At 57.7% G+C, this 13,533-nt stretch overlaps 1 protein-coding gene across 3 annotated transcripts in view; it reads left to right on the forward strand.

Annotated features, from left to right (window-relative positions):
* The window catches only part of LOC116945445 (uncharacterized), a 65,842-nt gene that overhangs the window by 3,835 nt on the left and 48,474 nt on the right, over positions 1-13,533 (forward strand). The window contains exons 1-2 of one of the 3 annotated variants that reach the window (XM_076069502.1): positions 7,958-8,108; positions 10,015-10,936. In XM_076069502.1, the coding sequence (XP_075925617.1) occupies positions 10,017-10,936 (920 nt within the window). In that variant the 5' untranslated portion in view covers positions 7,958-8,108; positions 10,015-10,016. Of the gene's footprint in view, positions 1-7,957; positions 8,109-8,129; positions 8,407-10,014; positions 10,937-13,533 lie in introns of those variants that run through there. The other 2 variants (XM_076069501.1, XM_032959757.2) reach the window with 2 other exon arrangements.

Below are 13,533 nucleotides of genomic sequence, written 5' to 3' on the forward strand. Positions count from 1 at the left end.
GCCCAGGACCGGTTCAGATAATCGTCACTGGTGTTGGCCGTGAGCGGGGATCGAACCCGGGTCGCCGGGTTCGTAGCGCAGCGCGCTAACCGCTACACTACCGCTCCCCACGTGTACACACACACACATGTGCACGCACACATACACACGTGCACGCACACACACACATGTGCACACACGCACACACACGTGCACGTGTACACACACATGTTCACGCACACACACACATGTGCACACACGCACACACGTGCACACGTGTACATACACATGTGCACGTGTACACACATGTGCACACGCACGCACACACACATGCACGTGTACACACACACGTGTACACAAGCACGAACAGGAAACGCCGCCCGCATTTTTGTCGTGAAATTTTTTTCCCCCCAAGTGCGCAAAGAAGCGTTGAGATCCGCGTGCTGGGAACGGCGCTGAGAGGCAGCGAGAGGAGGGGGAGGCGCACGTGGATCAGGGAAGACGTTGGGGGCACGATCACCCGCATTGTCTAAACGTTACCACAACATTCGCCAATATCCTAACGCTCGAAAAGGAAAACTAGAAACACGGTAACTGTAAAAGGCGACGTTTCCGGCAGTGAGCCTTCATATCATCCGAATCGTGTGAATGATTCATGTTGTGTTGTACTGGCGAGTGGGGCTTGGGCAGGACCCCCCACGGACAGAGGGGATGATGATGATGATGAATGGTCAAGGATAGTAAGGGAGCGGCAGCCGAGGGGATCGTTGCTGATGCTTGTTGCAACGCGGGTTCGCGAGAGGGTTGCAGCGGTGGTGGAGGCTTGTGGAGGCCTTCATCCAAATCCAGCAGTGGATTGACAATGGCTGATAACGACGATGACGACGATTATGATGGAATATTCCCCAGGCCGCTCGTCTGTGAAGGCAGCGCGCAGAGCCGCCATGGGATGTTTATGCCCCCGGGGCACCAGAGTAGACAGAGATGTTTATGCCCCCGGGGCACCAGAATAGACAGAGATGTTTATGCCCTCGGGGCACCAGAGTAGACAGAGATGTTTATGCCCCCGGGGCACCAGAGTAGACAGATGTTTGTGTCCCCAGGGCACCAGAGTAGACAGAGATGTTTATGCCCCCCTTGGCACCAGAGTAGACAGATGTTTATGCCCTCGGGGCACCAGAGTAGACAGATGTTTATGCCCCCCTTGGCACCAGAGTAGACAGATGTTTATGCCCTCGGGGCACCAGAGTAGACAGATGTTTATGCCCCCGGGGCACCAGAGTAGACATATGTTTATGCCCCCGGGGCACCAGAGTAGACAGATGTTTGTGCCCCCGGGGCACCAGAGCAGACAGAGATGTTTGTGCCCCCGGGGCACCAGAGTAGACAGATGTTTATGCCCCCGGGGCACCAGAGTAGACAGAGATGTTTATGCCCCCGGGGCACCAGAGTAGACAGATGTTTATGCCCCCGGGGCACCAGAGTAGAGAGATGTTTATGCCCCCGGGGCACCAGAGTAGACAGAGATGTTTATGCCCCCGGGGCACCAGAGTAGACAGAGATGTTTATGCCCCCGGGGCACCAGAGTAGACAGGAGGAAGGGGCGGTCCATGGCAGCGGGGCCGTCCATACGGGGGTGGTGGGGTTGCGGGGCCCGGTGCGAGCCCCATTGTGTGGGCTTCAAACTAAACCCCCAAGTATTTTACATCTGACACCGTGACGGGGAAGCGCGTTGCCCGCCTCCCCAACCCCCCAAAGCGTGGGGCCCGGGGCGGTCACCCTCGATGCGGCGTACCTTAGGGACGGCTCTGCATGGCAGATCAAGCAGCACTGTGGAGTGCCGTACAGGGGCAAGGTAACGGAGGTAAAGACGCAGGCCTGCAAGTACCCGCTCACCCCCCTGCTGATGAAAAAGAGCCCTCACTCCACATTAGAGGGAGCTCTAGAGAGCCCCGCGAGAGCAGTGCTTTGGCCTACTCTTCCACGCGGGCCAGACGTCTCAGAAGAGGTGGGATTACCCACACTCTACCTCACCAGTCCTAGGTTGGTTCTGGAGGGGGGGGGGGGCGGGCTGTGCTACGTGGCGGGCAGCGCTGACGCCCCCCACTCTACGTCTATGCTCCCCCGTGCATTCGCTAACACGCACTGACCGGCGTGGTGAAGTATGGCGACTCAGCTCGCCGGCTTCACAGGCTGGCCAGCCACCTGTAAGTAAGGCCACGTGCGCTGGCCGTGTGTAGTGACGCCCAGGTGCACTGACGCGTGCAGGTGCGAGCCGTGGCGCAGTGGTTGGCGCACCGCGCTTTGACTCTCGCTCACGGCTGTCGTCAGTGGTGAGCTCTGCTGGCTTCCCCCACCCACCCAACCCTCACCCAACTTCAGCAGCCTGTACTGACCAACGTCGATGCAGCGTGGGGAGATGGTTCTCATCCAGCAGTGGAGCGATGTACACGTTGTTTATATGCTGCATGCAATTGGAGCGGAAGGGGTGCAGAAGTCAATTAGTCACCCAGGTTTCTGTGCGAGTATGGGTCTCTATGTGAGTCTATGGGTCTCTGTGTGAGTCTATGGGTCTCTGTGTGAGTCTATGGGTCTCTGTGTGAGTCTATGGGTCTCTGTGTGAGTCTATGGGTCTCTATGTGAGTCTATGGGTCTCATTGTGAGTCTATGGGTCTCTGTGTGAGTCTATGGGTCTCTATGTGAGTCTATGGGTCTCTGTGTGAGTCTATGGGTCTCTATGTGAGTCTATGGGTCTCTGTGTGAGTCTATGGGTCTCTGTGTGAGTCTATGGGTCTCTGTGTGAGTCTATGGGTCTCTGTGTGAGTCTATGGGTCTCTGTGTGAGTCTATGGGTCTCTATGTGAGTCTATGGGTCTCTGTGTGAGTCTATGGGTCTCATTGTGAGTCTATGGGTCTCTATGTGAGTCTATGGGTCTCTATGTGAGTCTATGGGTCTCTATGTGAGTCTATGGGTCTCTATGTGAGTCTATGGGTCTCTGTGTGAGTCTATGGGTCTCTGTGTGAGTCTATGGGTCTCTATGTGAGTCTATGGGTCTCTTTGTGAGTCTATGGGTCTCATTGTGAGTCTATGGGTCTCTATGTGAGTCTACGGGTCTCTATGTTAGCCTATGGGTCTCTGTGTGAGTCTGTGGGTCTCTATGTGAGTCTATGGGTCTCTGTGTGAGTCTATGGGTCTCTATGTGAGTCTATGGGTCTCTATGTGAGTCTATGGGTCTCTATGTGAGTCTATGGGTCTCTATGTGAGTCTATGGGTCTCTGTGTGAGTCTATGGGTCTCTTTGTGAGTCTATGGGTCTCATTGTGAGTCTACGGGTCTCTGTGTGAGTCTATGGGTCTCTATGTTAGTCTATGGGTCTCATTGTGAGTCTATGAGTCTCTTTGTGAGTCTACGGGTCTCTATGTGAGTCTATGGGTCTCTATGTGAGTCTATGGGTCTCTATGTGAGTCTATGGGTCTCTTTGTGAGTCTATGGGTCTCATTGTGAGTCTATGGGTCTCTATGTGAGTCTACGGGTCTCTATGTTAGCCTATGGGTCTCTGTGTGAGTCTATGGGTCTCTATGTTAGTCTATGGGTCTCATTGTGAGTCTATGAGTCTCTTTGTGAGTCTACGGGTCTCTATGTTAGTCTATGGGTCTCATTGTGAGTCTGAGTCTCTATGTGAGTCTATGGGTCTCATTGTGAGTCTATCAGTCTCTGTGAGTCTTTGGGTCTCTGTGTGAGTCTATGGGTCTCTGTGTGAGGCTTTGGGTCTCAATGTGAGTCTATGGCTCTCTATGTGAGTCTTTGGGTCTCTATGTGAGAATATGGGTCTCTATGTGAGTCTATGGGTCTCTATGTGAGTCTTTGGGTCTGGGTCTCTACGGGAGTCTATAGCTCTCTATGGGAGTCTATGGGTCTCTACGTGAGTCTGTGGCTCTCTATGTGAGCCTATGGGTCTCTACGTGAGTCTTTGGGTCTCTACGTGAGTCTATGGCTCTCTATGTGAGTCTATGGGTCTCTATGTGGAATATGGCTCTCTATGTGAGTCTATGGGTCTCTGTGTGAGTCTATGGCTCTCTATGTGAGTCTATGGGTCTTTATGTGAGTCTTTGTGTCTCTATGTGAGTTTATGGGTCTCTACGTGAGTCTTTGGGTCTCTACGTGAGTCTATGGGTCTCTAAGTGAGTCTATGGGTCTCTATGTGAGTCTATGGGTCTCTATGTGAGTCTATGGGTCTCTATGTGAGTCTATGGATCTCTGTGTGAGTCTATGGGTCTCTGTGTGAGTCTGGGTCTCTATGTGAGTCTATGGGTCTCTATGTGAGTCTATGGGTCTCTACGTGAGTCTCGGTTAATATGTGAGGCTATGGGTGTCTCAGAAAAGCCTCACTGAGTCTCAAGGCTTTATCAGGAGGGTGCTGCTACACTGGGATGTTTGGTCATTGAACTCCGCGAGCAGTGAGAGTCTGGTGGCTTCGTGTGGGGAGGAAACCGGAGAACTCGGAGACAACCCAGCGCCACGCTGCTGTATACGAGGGGGAGACACTCGAAGCTCCGCACAGATAGATTCTGTAATCCATCAATATACTTCTCACTGTCTGGCAGTCCAATCCTTCAACTCGGTCAGTCTCCCATCCACTCACTCGCCTGCTCCTCACCAATCCACTCACCCGATTACTCACGTGCCCACTCACTTGAACCCTCACCTCAGCTGTCACCTGCCCACTCGCATATGTCCACACCACCTATCCACTCACGAGCCCTGACCTGGCCACTCGCCGAGTCACTCACGCACTCACCTTGTCGTCCACGTGGTCGCTCACGTGAGCTCTCGGGTGAGTCCTCACCTGGTGGTCTACCTGCTCCCTGCCCCTGTCACTCACCCCACTCACTCACCTGACCTCGGCTGGCCTCTGCAGGGGTCGCTATGAGACGCGGGGAGTTATGTAATGGGCACAGTGTCGTAACGTCAACACAGGCAGTGTGCATTGTGCTCCCTGCTGTCATTGTGCACAGGCCTGCATTGTGTTCCCGGCAACACAGTGTGGTGTGTGCAAGTAACACTATGGTGGAACAACACGATTGTGTATACAAGTAACACGATTGTGTATAGGATGTACACAAGTGTTACACTGTAACACTGTTGTAAAGTACAAGTGTGGATGGATATAAACCATTGTGTAACACTATAGTGTAACATGTAGCATGCAAGTACGTGCAATTGTGTCCCGGTGCGCATGTACGTACATACTTGCGTATGAAAAACCACGGTAATGTAACACTATAACAGACATGAAATGCACGTATCACACACACACACCATTGTGTACTTAGTATATGCAAGTCGCCCTTACCCTAGGTACACATGACCCTGCGTACTCTATCCCCTAGGTACCCCTGAGCCAAGGTACCCGATGCCACTACCCCCTAGAGTCCCTGGATCGCAGGACCCCCCCCGGGGGTCCCCGCGTTACGCCACTGCGAGTAGTCTCTTGCGACAGCGCCGCTCCTTATCTCCCCGACAGAGCGAGGGGGTCGGCCAGAAGGGGGGCGGGGTTGGAGGGAAGGGGATAGGGGAGGGGGTAGGGGGCGGGGGGAAGGGGATAGGGGAGGGGGTAGGGGGCGGGGGGAAGGGGATAGGGGAGGGGGTAGGGGGCGGGGGGAAGGGGATAGGAGAGGGGGTAGGGGGCGGGGGGAAGGGGATAGGGGAGGGGGTAGGGGGCAGGGGGAAGGGGATAGGGGAGGGGGTAACGTGGGTGGGGGGGGCGTTGGGTTTCTCGCGCGAGTGGAAAGAGTAATGCACACAAACATTCCACACAAACAACAACAACCGCCACTACAATCATTGATGGTGATGTCACCACGGCCAGAGCTCGTGCCAGGCTAGGTGCACTTTGAGTGTGATGACTGTAAATGTTGAGGCTCGCTATGTGATGGCTTAGCCAAGAGGATTGGCAGACGTGCCACCGACACACACACACAACGGTGCCCCGTATAGCCTTGAACGGACTTTTGGAGCAAGTGCTGTGAGCGAACAGCACATATGAAGTTACACACACTAAACACACACACACACTGTCACACACTCTAGCACACACACACTAAACACACATACACACTAAACACACACACACACTCTCACACACCCACAAAGACTCTCTCTCTCGCACTCCGAGGCTATAAATAGACACTGCACCCTGACCAGGCCTCGCCTGTTTAAACAGAACTCAAGGCGGAGACTCGGGAGGACACACAACGTACATAACACATGCACAACACACGTACACACCACGAATACATAACGCACATCCACAACATACACACGTGCATACCAAACATACACAACACACACACACAGAGACACACACAGACACTGAATACACACACAGAGACACAGACACACGCAGACACACAGACAGTGGATACACACACACAGACACACACAGACACTGGATACACACACAGACACACACAGACACTGGATACACACACAGACACACACAGACACTGGATACACACACACAGACACAGACACTGGATACACACACAGACACACACAGACACTGGATACACACACAGAGACACACACAGACACTGGATACACACACAGAAACACACAGACACTGGATACACACGCAGACACACAGACACTGGATACACACACAGACACTGGATATACACACACAGACACACACAGACACTGGATACACACACAGAGACACAGACACTGGATACACACACAGACACACACAGACACTGGATACACACACAGAGACACAGACACTGGATACACACACAGACACACACAGACACCGGATACACACACACGACAGACACACACAGACACTGGATACACACACAGACACTGGATACACACACAGACACTGGATACACACAGAGAAACACACAGACACTGGGTACACACGCAGACACACACAGACACTGGATACACAGACACTGGATACACACGCAGACACACAGACACTGGATACACACACAGACACTGGATACACACACAGACACACAGACACTGGATACACACACAGAGACACAGACACTGGATACACACACAGACACACACAGACACTGGATACACACACAGAGACACAGACACTGGATACACACACAGACACACACAGACACCGGATACACACACACGACAGACACACAGACACTGGATACACACACAGACACTGGATACACACACAGACACACACAGACACTGGATACACGCACAGACACACACAGACACTGGATACACACACAGAGACACAGACAGAGACGTGGTGCTGGCCACACCACCCCACGTGTCCGCCTTCATAGGTGCTGCCCGCGAGCAGCACTTGCCCCAACAGGCTGTGAAGGCTACACGGGGGATCTGTGTCTTGTTTAGGGGGGTTGGAGGGGTTAAGAACTCTTGAGGAGCGAGATGGAGGTGGGGGAGGGAGTGGGTGGATGGATTGGGGGATTTTGGGAGGGGTGGAGGGGGTGCGAGATGGAGGGGAGGGGTGGGGGATGGAGGGGAGGCGGTGGGAGATGGAGGGGAGGGGTGGGGGATGGAGGGGTGGGGGATGGAGGGGAGGGGTGGGGGATGGAGGGGAGGGGGTGGGGTGGGGGATGGAGGGGAGGCGGTGGGAGATGGAGGGGAGGCGGTGGGAGATGGAGGGGAGGGGTGGGGGATGGAGGGGAGGGGGTGTGGGATGCAGGAGAGGGGTGCGGGATGGAGGGGAGGGGGTGGGGGATGGAGGGGAGGGGGTGGGAGATGGAGGGGAGGGGTGCGAGATGGAGGGGAGGGGGTGGGGGATGCAGGAGAGGGGGGCAGCTGCTTCTGATGGCATGTGGAGGGAGACGAGAGTCGGATTGGGGGGGAGAGGAGGGGGGTTTGACTCGTGGCCGTCAGCGGAGGAAAATCTGCACCTGTCGAAGCCACACAACCATAGCCCCCCCCCCGTCACCCCCCCACCGAACCACATCACCCAACCAGAGCACCCCATAGCATCACCATTTACAACGCACCCCCACCACCCACCCGTTCCTCGCCTTCTTCCACACCGCTCTTCTTCCCTCCCTCGATCCCGACCACTCAACCTCTCACCCCCCTCCACCGCCGCCGCCGCCGCCGCCGAAGAAGGTAGGGAGTCGAGTGTTAGGTAAAGGAAGTAAAATAGTGCAGGGAGGAGGAGGAGGCCGTGAGTGAGCGAGCGAGCGAGCGGAGCGTGACGGGGAAGACGGGAAGGAGGAAGAGTCGCCCAGCAGAGGAACCTGGGGTTTGTAACTCAGTAGGGAAGTTGCCCATCCCCCAGTACCCCTCCCCTGCCCGGCCAGGGACCCCGAAAGGGGGTCGTGTCTCCAGCGAGCGGGGTTTATATCGGGACTCCCTCTGTGAGAGGGATAGGGGGCGGCGGTGAGGCGAGAGATCCCGTGTGGAGGTACGGCGTGCATGCTGCCTTCTCTCTCTCTCTCTGTGCTGGCTGTAACTGGCCGCGGTGTCCTCTGCCGAGTGCTTCTCCGTGATCTCTTGTATCAAGTACTACTCTATCGTGCTCTCTGCTGTGCACCCTGCTGTATTCTCTACTCTGCTGTCGTGTGGTTTACATCATGCACTCTGCTGTGTGTTGAGTACTCCAGTGTGCATTTTACTCTTGTGTACTCTCTCATGTATTATTCCGTGTGCTGTTGAACCGTGTACTCTCATCTATCGTGTTCACTGTACTGCTGTGTGTACTCTGCATCGTCGTGTGCTTTGCCGTGTACTCTACAGTGCTGTGTATATTGCACTCTACCGTGTACTCTATCGTGTACTGTGATGTGTACTCTATTGAGTAGACCAAGTGTGCCGTGTACCCTGTGTCATGGAATATTCTGCGGACTCCGCTGTATACTATTCTGTTCTCTCTGGAGTGATGTGTTCTACTGTAGCATACACAGAGGCATACTGGGTTTCCTATAGTGTTCAGTGTTCATCACTGAGGCTCACAGAGCCTTACTACGTCTCCAATAGGGTTCAGTCTTCATCACTGAGGCTCACAGAACCAGACTCGGGCTCCTGTAGGGTTCAGTGTTCATCACTGAGGCTCACAGAGCCATACTACGTCTCCAATAGGGTTCAGTGTTCATCACTGGGGCTCACAGAACCAGACTCGGGCTCCTGTAAGGTTCATTGAACATCACTGAGGCTCACAGAGCCAGACTCCGTCTCCAATAGGGTTCATTGAACATCACTGAGGCTCACAGAGCCATACTCCGTCTCCAATAGGGTTCAGTGTTCATCACTGAGGCTCACGTAGGCGCAGTCTTAACACTCCTGCCTCCCAGTAAGACGCCCCGAGGTTATATTCCCGACTCTGGCATCTTTCTGAGTGTAGTTTTGTGTTCTCTCCCCCAGTGCTGCATTGCGTTTACTCCGGGTTCTCCAGTTTCCTCCCATACCAAAAAAAACCCCATAGAATGTAATTGGCATTAGCCAAAACAACACCCCAATGCTGACACGTCCCCTGCAGATTACACAACAGCAGCAGCAGCAACACCTCCTGCCTGACCGCGAAAGCGTGGCAGGACCCTCCTCATAAAGAGTCTCGAGACTCGGAGAGGCTTTCCTGGGTAATTAATCTGAATAAGAATCATCACCACTGAGGCTCGCAGAGCGAACTCCTACCGAGTGAAGGTTGACTGGGAGCTTCGACAGAGAGACGTCGACTTACATAGGTCACCATATATCATTAGCGGCCAGCACGCTTACAATGCAGAGGTCACCTTCCTCCCAGCACCTCCTCTGTCCACGCAGCAGTGTAGGTGTCCTCCACCACGGTGGGTCGCGTGCGACGGGGCGGCGGCGGGGGGGAAGAGTGGGGACCCCCTGACCTTTCCCCATAATTGACCAGCCTGGAAGAGCAGGCCAACTACTCCCCCAGAGGGGGCTCCGTGGAGCTCCCCAGAGGTGGAGGAGCTTCTGCCAGCGGCGGGCGGCGTGGGTGAGCAGTTGCGGGACTGCGCCTTCACCCCTCGTTCATCGTGGCCGTCTCTCTCCGCCCCCACAGGCATGGCCATCCACCTAGAGGGAGATGCGCCCTCCTCCCACGCAGCCGCCCGGCCAAACTGCTCCATCTCCGCACGGGGACCTCCGCCTCTCCCTCCAGGGACGGCGGCGGCGCACGGCGAGGGGCGGTGCGGAGTCGGCGGAGGGGGGGGTGCGGCCCCCCCCACCGCCACCGCCGCGCCCCCCCACGCCTTCCGCTGCCCCGACCACCTGCCCCTGGAAGACGACGGCGGCGACGACGACGACGCCGTGGATTCGGCGATGATCACCGGCGTCGGCGGCGTCGGCGGCGTCGGCACGACCGGTAACGACGGCGGCGTCGGCGGCCGCGTCGCCGCCGCGACCGCGGCCGGCGGGGGCGGCGGCGGGGACTACAAGCTGGTGCCGCACGAAGTCCTCCGTTCGCCCAGCGATTGCTACGAGGTCCTCGGCTTCCTGGGCCGCGGCACCTTCGGCCAGGTGGCCCGGTGCCGCGCCAGGGCCCGCGGCGGGCTGGTCGCCGTCAAGGTGCTCAAGCGCCGGCCGGCGTCGTACGCCCGGCAGGCCCGCGTGGAGGCAGGCATCCTGGCGCAGCTGGGGGACGGCGACGACCACAACCTGGTGAGGGCCTTCGAGAGCTTCTCCCACCGGGGCCACACGTGCCTCGTGTTTGAGCTGCTCGCGCTCTCCCTCTACGACTTCCTCAAGCGCGGCCGCTTCCGCCCGCTGGGCCTCTGGGCCGTGCGGCCCGTCCTGCAGCAGGTGGCCGTGGCGCTCGCCAAGCTCGAGAGCCTGGGCCTCATCCACGCCGACCTCAAGCCGGAGAACATCATGCTGGTGGACCCGGCGCGCCAGCCCTACCGCGTCAAGGTCATCGACTTTGGCTCGGCCAGCCACGTCTCCAAGGCCGTGTGCTCCACCTACCTGCAGTCGCGATATTACAGGTGAGTGGTGGGCAAGGGGGCTTGGTGGTGGAGGAGCGTGGCGGTGAGTGATGGTGTACGTATGTCGAACTTCTTTTGCACCGCGCGTAGCCAACCGTCTTCACTGGAGCTGGTGCCAGCGTGACAGGGAACTGAGTCTGTGGTTATGTATCCGCGCCGTGTGAGTAGGGTGTGCGAGTAGGGGTGTGAGTAGGGGTGTGAGTAGGGTGTGAGTAGGGGTGTGAGTCGGTGTGTGAGTAGGGTGTGAGTAGGGGTGTGAGTAGGGGTGTGAGTAAGGTGTGTGAGTAGGGTGTGTGAGACGAGGTGTGAGATAGGGTGTGTGAGTAGGGGTGTGAGTAGGGTGTGTGAGTAGGGGTGTGAGTAGGGTGTGTGAGTAGGGTGTGAGTAGGGTGTGTGAGTAGGGTGTGAGTCGGGGTGTGCGAGTAGGGGTGTGAGTAGGGTGTGAGTAGGGGTGTGCGAGTCGGGGTGTGAGTAGGGTGTGAGTCGGGGTGTGAGTAGGGGTGTGCGTAGGGTGTGAGTCGGTGTGTGAGTAGGGGTGTGAGTAGGGTGTGAGTAGGGTGCGAGTCGGGGTGTGAGTAGGGTGTGAGTAGGGTGCGAGTCGGGGTGCGAGTAGGGTGTGATTAGGGTGTGAGTCGGGGTGTGAGTCGGGGTGTGCCCTCACCTGTGCCATCGCATCACGGAGCCGCTTGGCAGCAGGCCGAGGTCGGAGTCGCGTTCCGCTGAGACCGCACAGCGAGGGAGTGTGTGTCTGTGTGTCTGTGGGGGGAGCGGTGGCACGGCGAGGGAGTGTGTGTCTGTGGGGGGAGCGGTGGCACGGCGAGGGAGTGTGTGTCTGTGTGTCTGTGGGGGGAGCGGTGGCACGGCGAGGGAGTGTGTGTCTGTGGGGGGAGCGGTGGCACGGCGAGGGAGTGTGTGTCTGTGTGTCTGTGGGGGGAGCGGTGGCACGGCGAGGGAGTGTGTGTCTGTGGGGGGAGCGGTGGCACGGCGAGGGAGTGTGTGTCTGTGTGTCTGTGGGGGGAGCGGTGGCACGGCGAGGGAGTGTGTGTCTGTGGGGGGAGCGGTGGCACGGCGAGGGAGTGTGTGTCTGTGTGTCTGTGGGGGGAGCGGTGGCACGGCGAGGGAGTGTGTGTCTGTGTGTCTGTGGGGGGAGCGGTGGCACGGCGAGGGAGTGTGTGTCTGTGGGGGGAGCGGTGTCACAGCGAGGGAGTGTGTGTCTGTGTGTCTGTGGGGGGAGCGGTGGCACGGCGAGGGAGTGTGTGTCTGTGTGTCTGTGGGGGGAGCGGTGGCACGGCGAGGGAGTGTGTGTCTGTGGGGGGAGCGGTGTCACAGCGAGGGAGTGTGTGTCTGTGTGTCTGTGGGGGGAGCGGTGGCACGGCGAGGGAGTGTGTGTCTGTGTGTCTGTGGGGGGAGCGGTGGCACGGCGAGGGAGTGTGTGTCTGTGTGTCTGTGGGGGGAGCGGTGGCACGGCGAGGGAGTGTGTGTCTGTGTGTCTGTGGGGGGAGCGGTGTCACAGCGAGGGAGTGTGTGTCTGTGTGTCTGTGGGGGGAGTGGTGGAACAGCGAGGGAGTGTGTGTCTGTGTGTCTGTGGGGGGAGCGGTGGCACGGCGAGGGAGTGTGTGTCTGTGTGTCTGTGGGGGGAGCGGTGTCACAGCGAGGGAGTGTGTGTCTGGGTGTCTGTGGGGGGAGCGGTGGCACGGCGAGGGAGTGTGTGTCTGTGTGTCTGTGGGGGGAGCGGTGGCACGGCGAGGGAGTGTGTGTCTGTGTGTCTGTGGGGGGAGCGGTGGCACGGCGAGGGAGTGTGTGTCTGTGGTGGGAGCGGTGTCACAGCGAGGGAGTGTGTGTCTGTGTGTCTGTGGGGGGAGCGGTGGCACGGCGAGGGAGTGTGTGTCTGTGTGTCTGTGGGGGGAGCGGTGGCACGGCGAGGGAGTGTGTGTCTGTGGGGGGAGCGGTGTCACAGCGAGGGAGTGTGTGTCTGTGTGTCTGTGGGGGGAGCGGTGGCACGGCGAGGGAGTGTGTGTCTGTGTGTCTGTGGGGGGAGCGGTGGCACGGCGAGGGAGTGTGCGTCTGTGTGTCTGTGGGGGGAGCGGTGGCACGGCGAGGGAGTGTGTGTCTGTGTGTCTGTGGGGGGAGCGGTGTCACAGCGAGGGAGTGTGTGTCTGTGTGTCTGTGGGGGGAGTGGTGGAACAGCGAGGGAGTGTGTGTCTGTGTGTCTGTGGGGGGAGCGGTGGCACGGCGAGGGAGTGTGTGTCTGTGTGTCTGTGGGGGGAGCGGTGTCACAGCGAGGGAGTGTGTGTCTGGGTGTCTGTGGGGGGAGTGGTGGAACAGCGAGGGAGTGTGTGTCTGTGGGGGGAGCAGTGGAACAGCGAGGGAGTGTGTGTCTGTCTGTGGGGGGAGTGATGGCAGAGCGAGGGAGTGTGTGTCTGTGTGTCTGTGGGGGGAGCGGTGGAACAGCGAGGGAGTGTGTGTCTGTGTGTCTGTGGGGGGAGCGGTGGAACAGCGAGGGAGTGTGTGTCTGTGTGTCTGTGGCGAATATTCAGCCGGGCCTGGGCCTCCCATAGGTTGACTCGGCCTTAAATTAGTACCTGGTTTGGTAAACG

Source organism: Petromyzon marinus, chromosome 24, assembly GCF_048934315.1.
Source record: "Petromyzon marinus isolate PM22_M1 ecotype Great Lakes invasive population chromosome 24, UKy_Petmar_22M1.pri1.0, whole genome shotgun sequence".
Classification (NCBI taxonomy): Eukaryota; Metazoa; Chordata; class Hyperoartia; order Petromyzontiformes; family Petromyzontidae; genus Petromyzon; species Petromyzon marinus.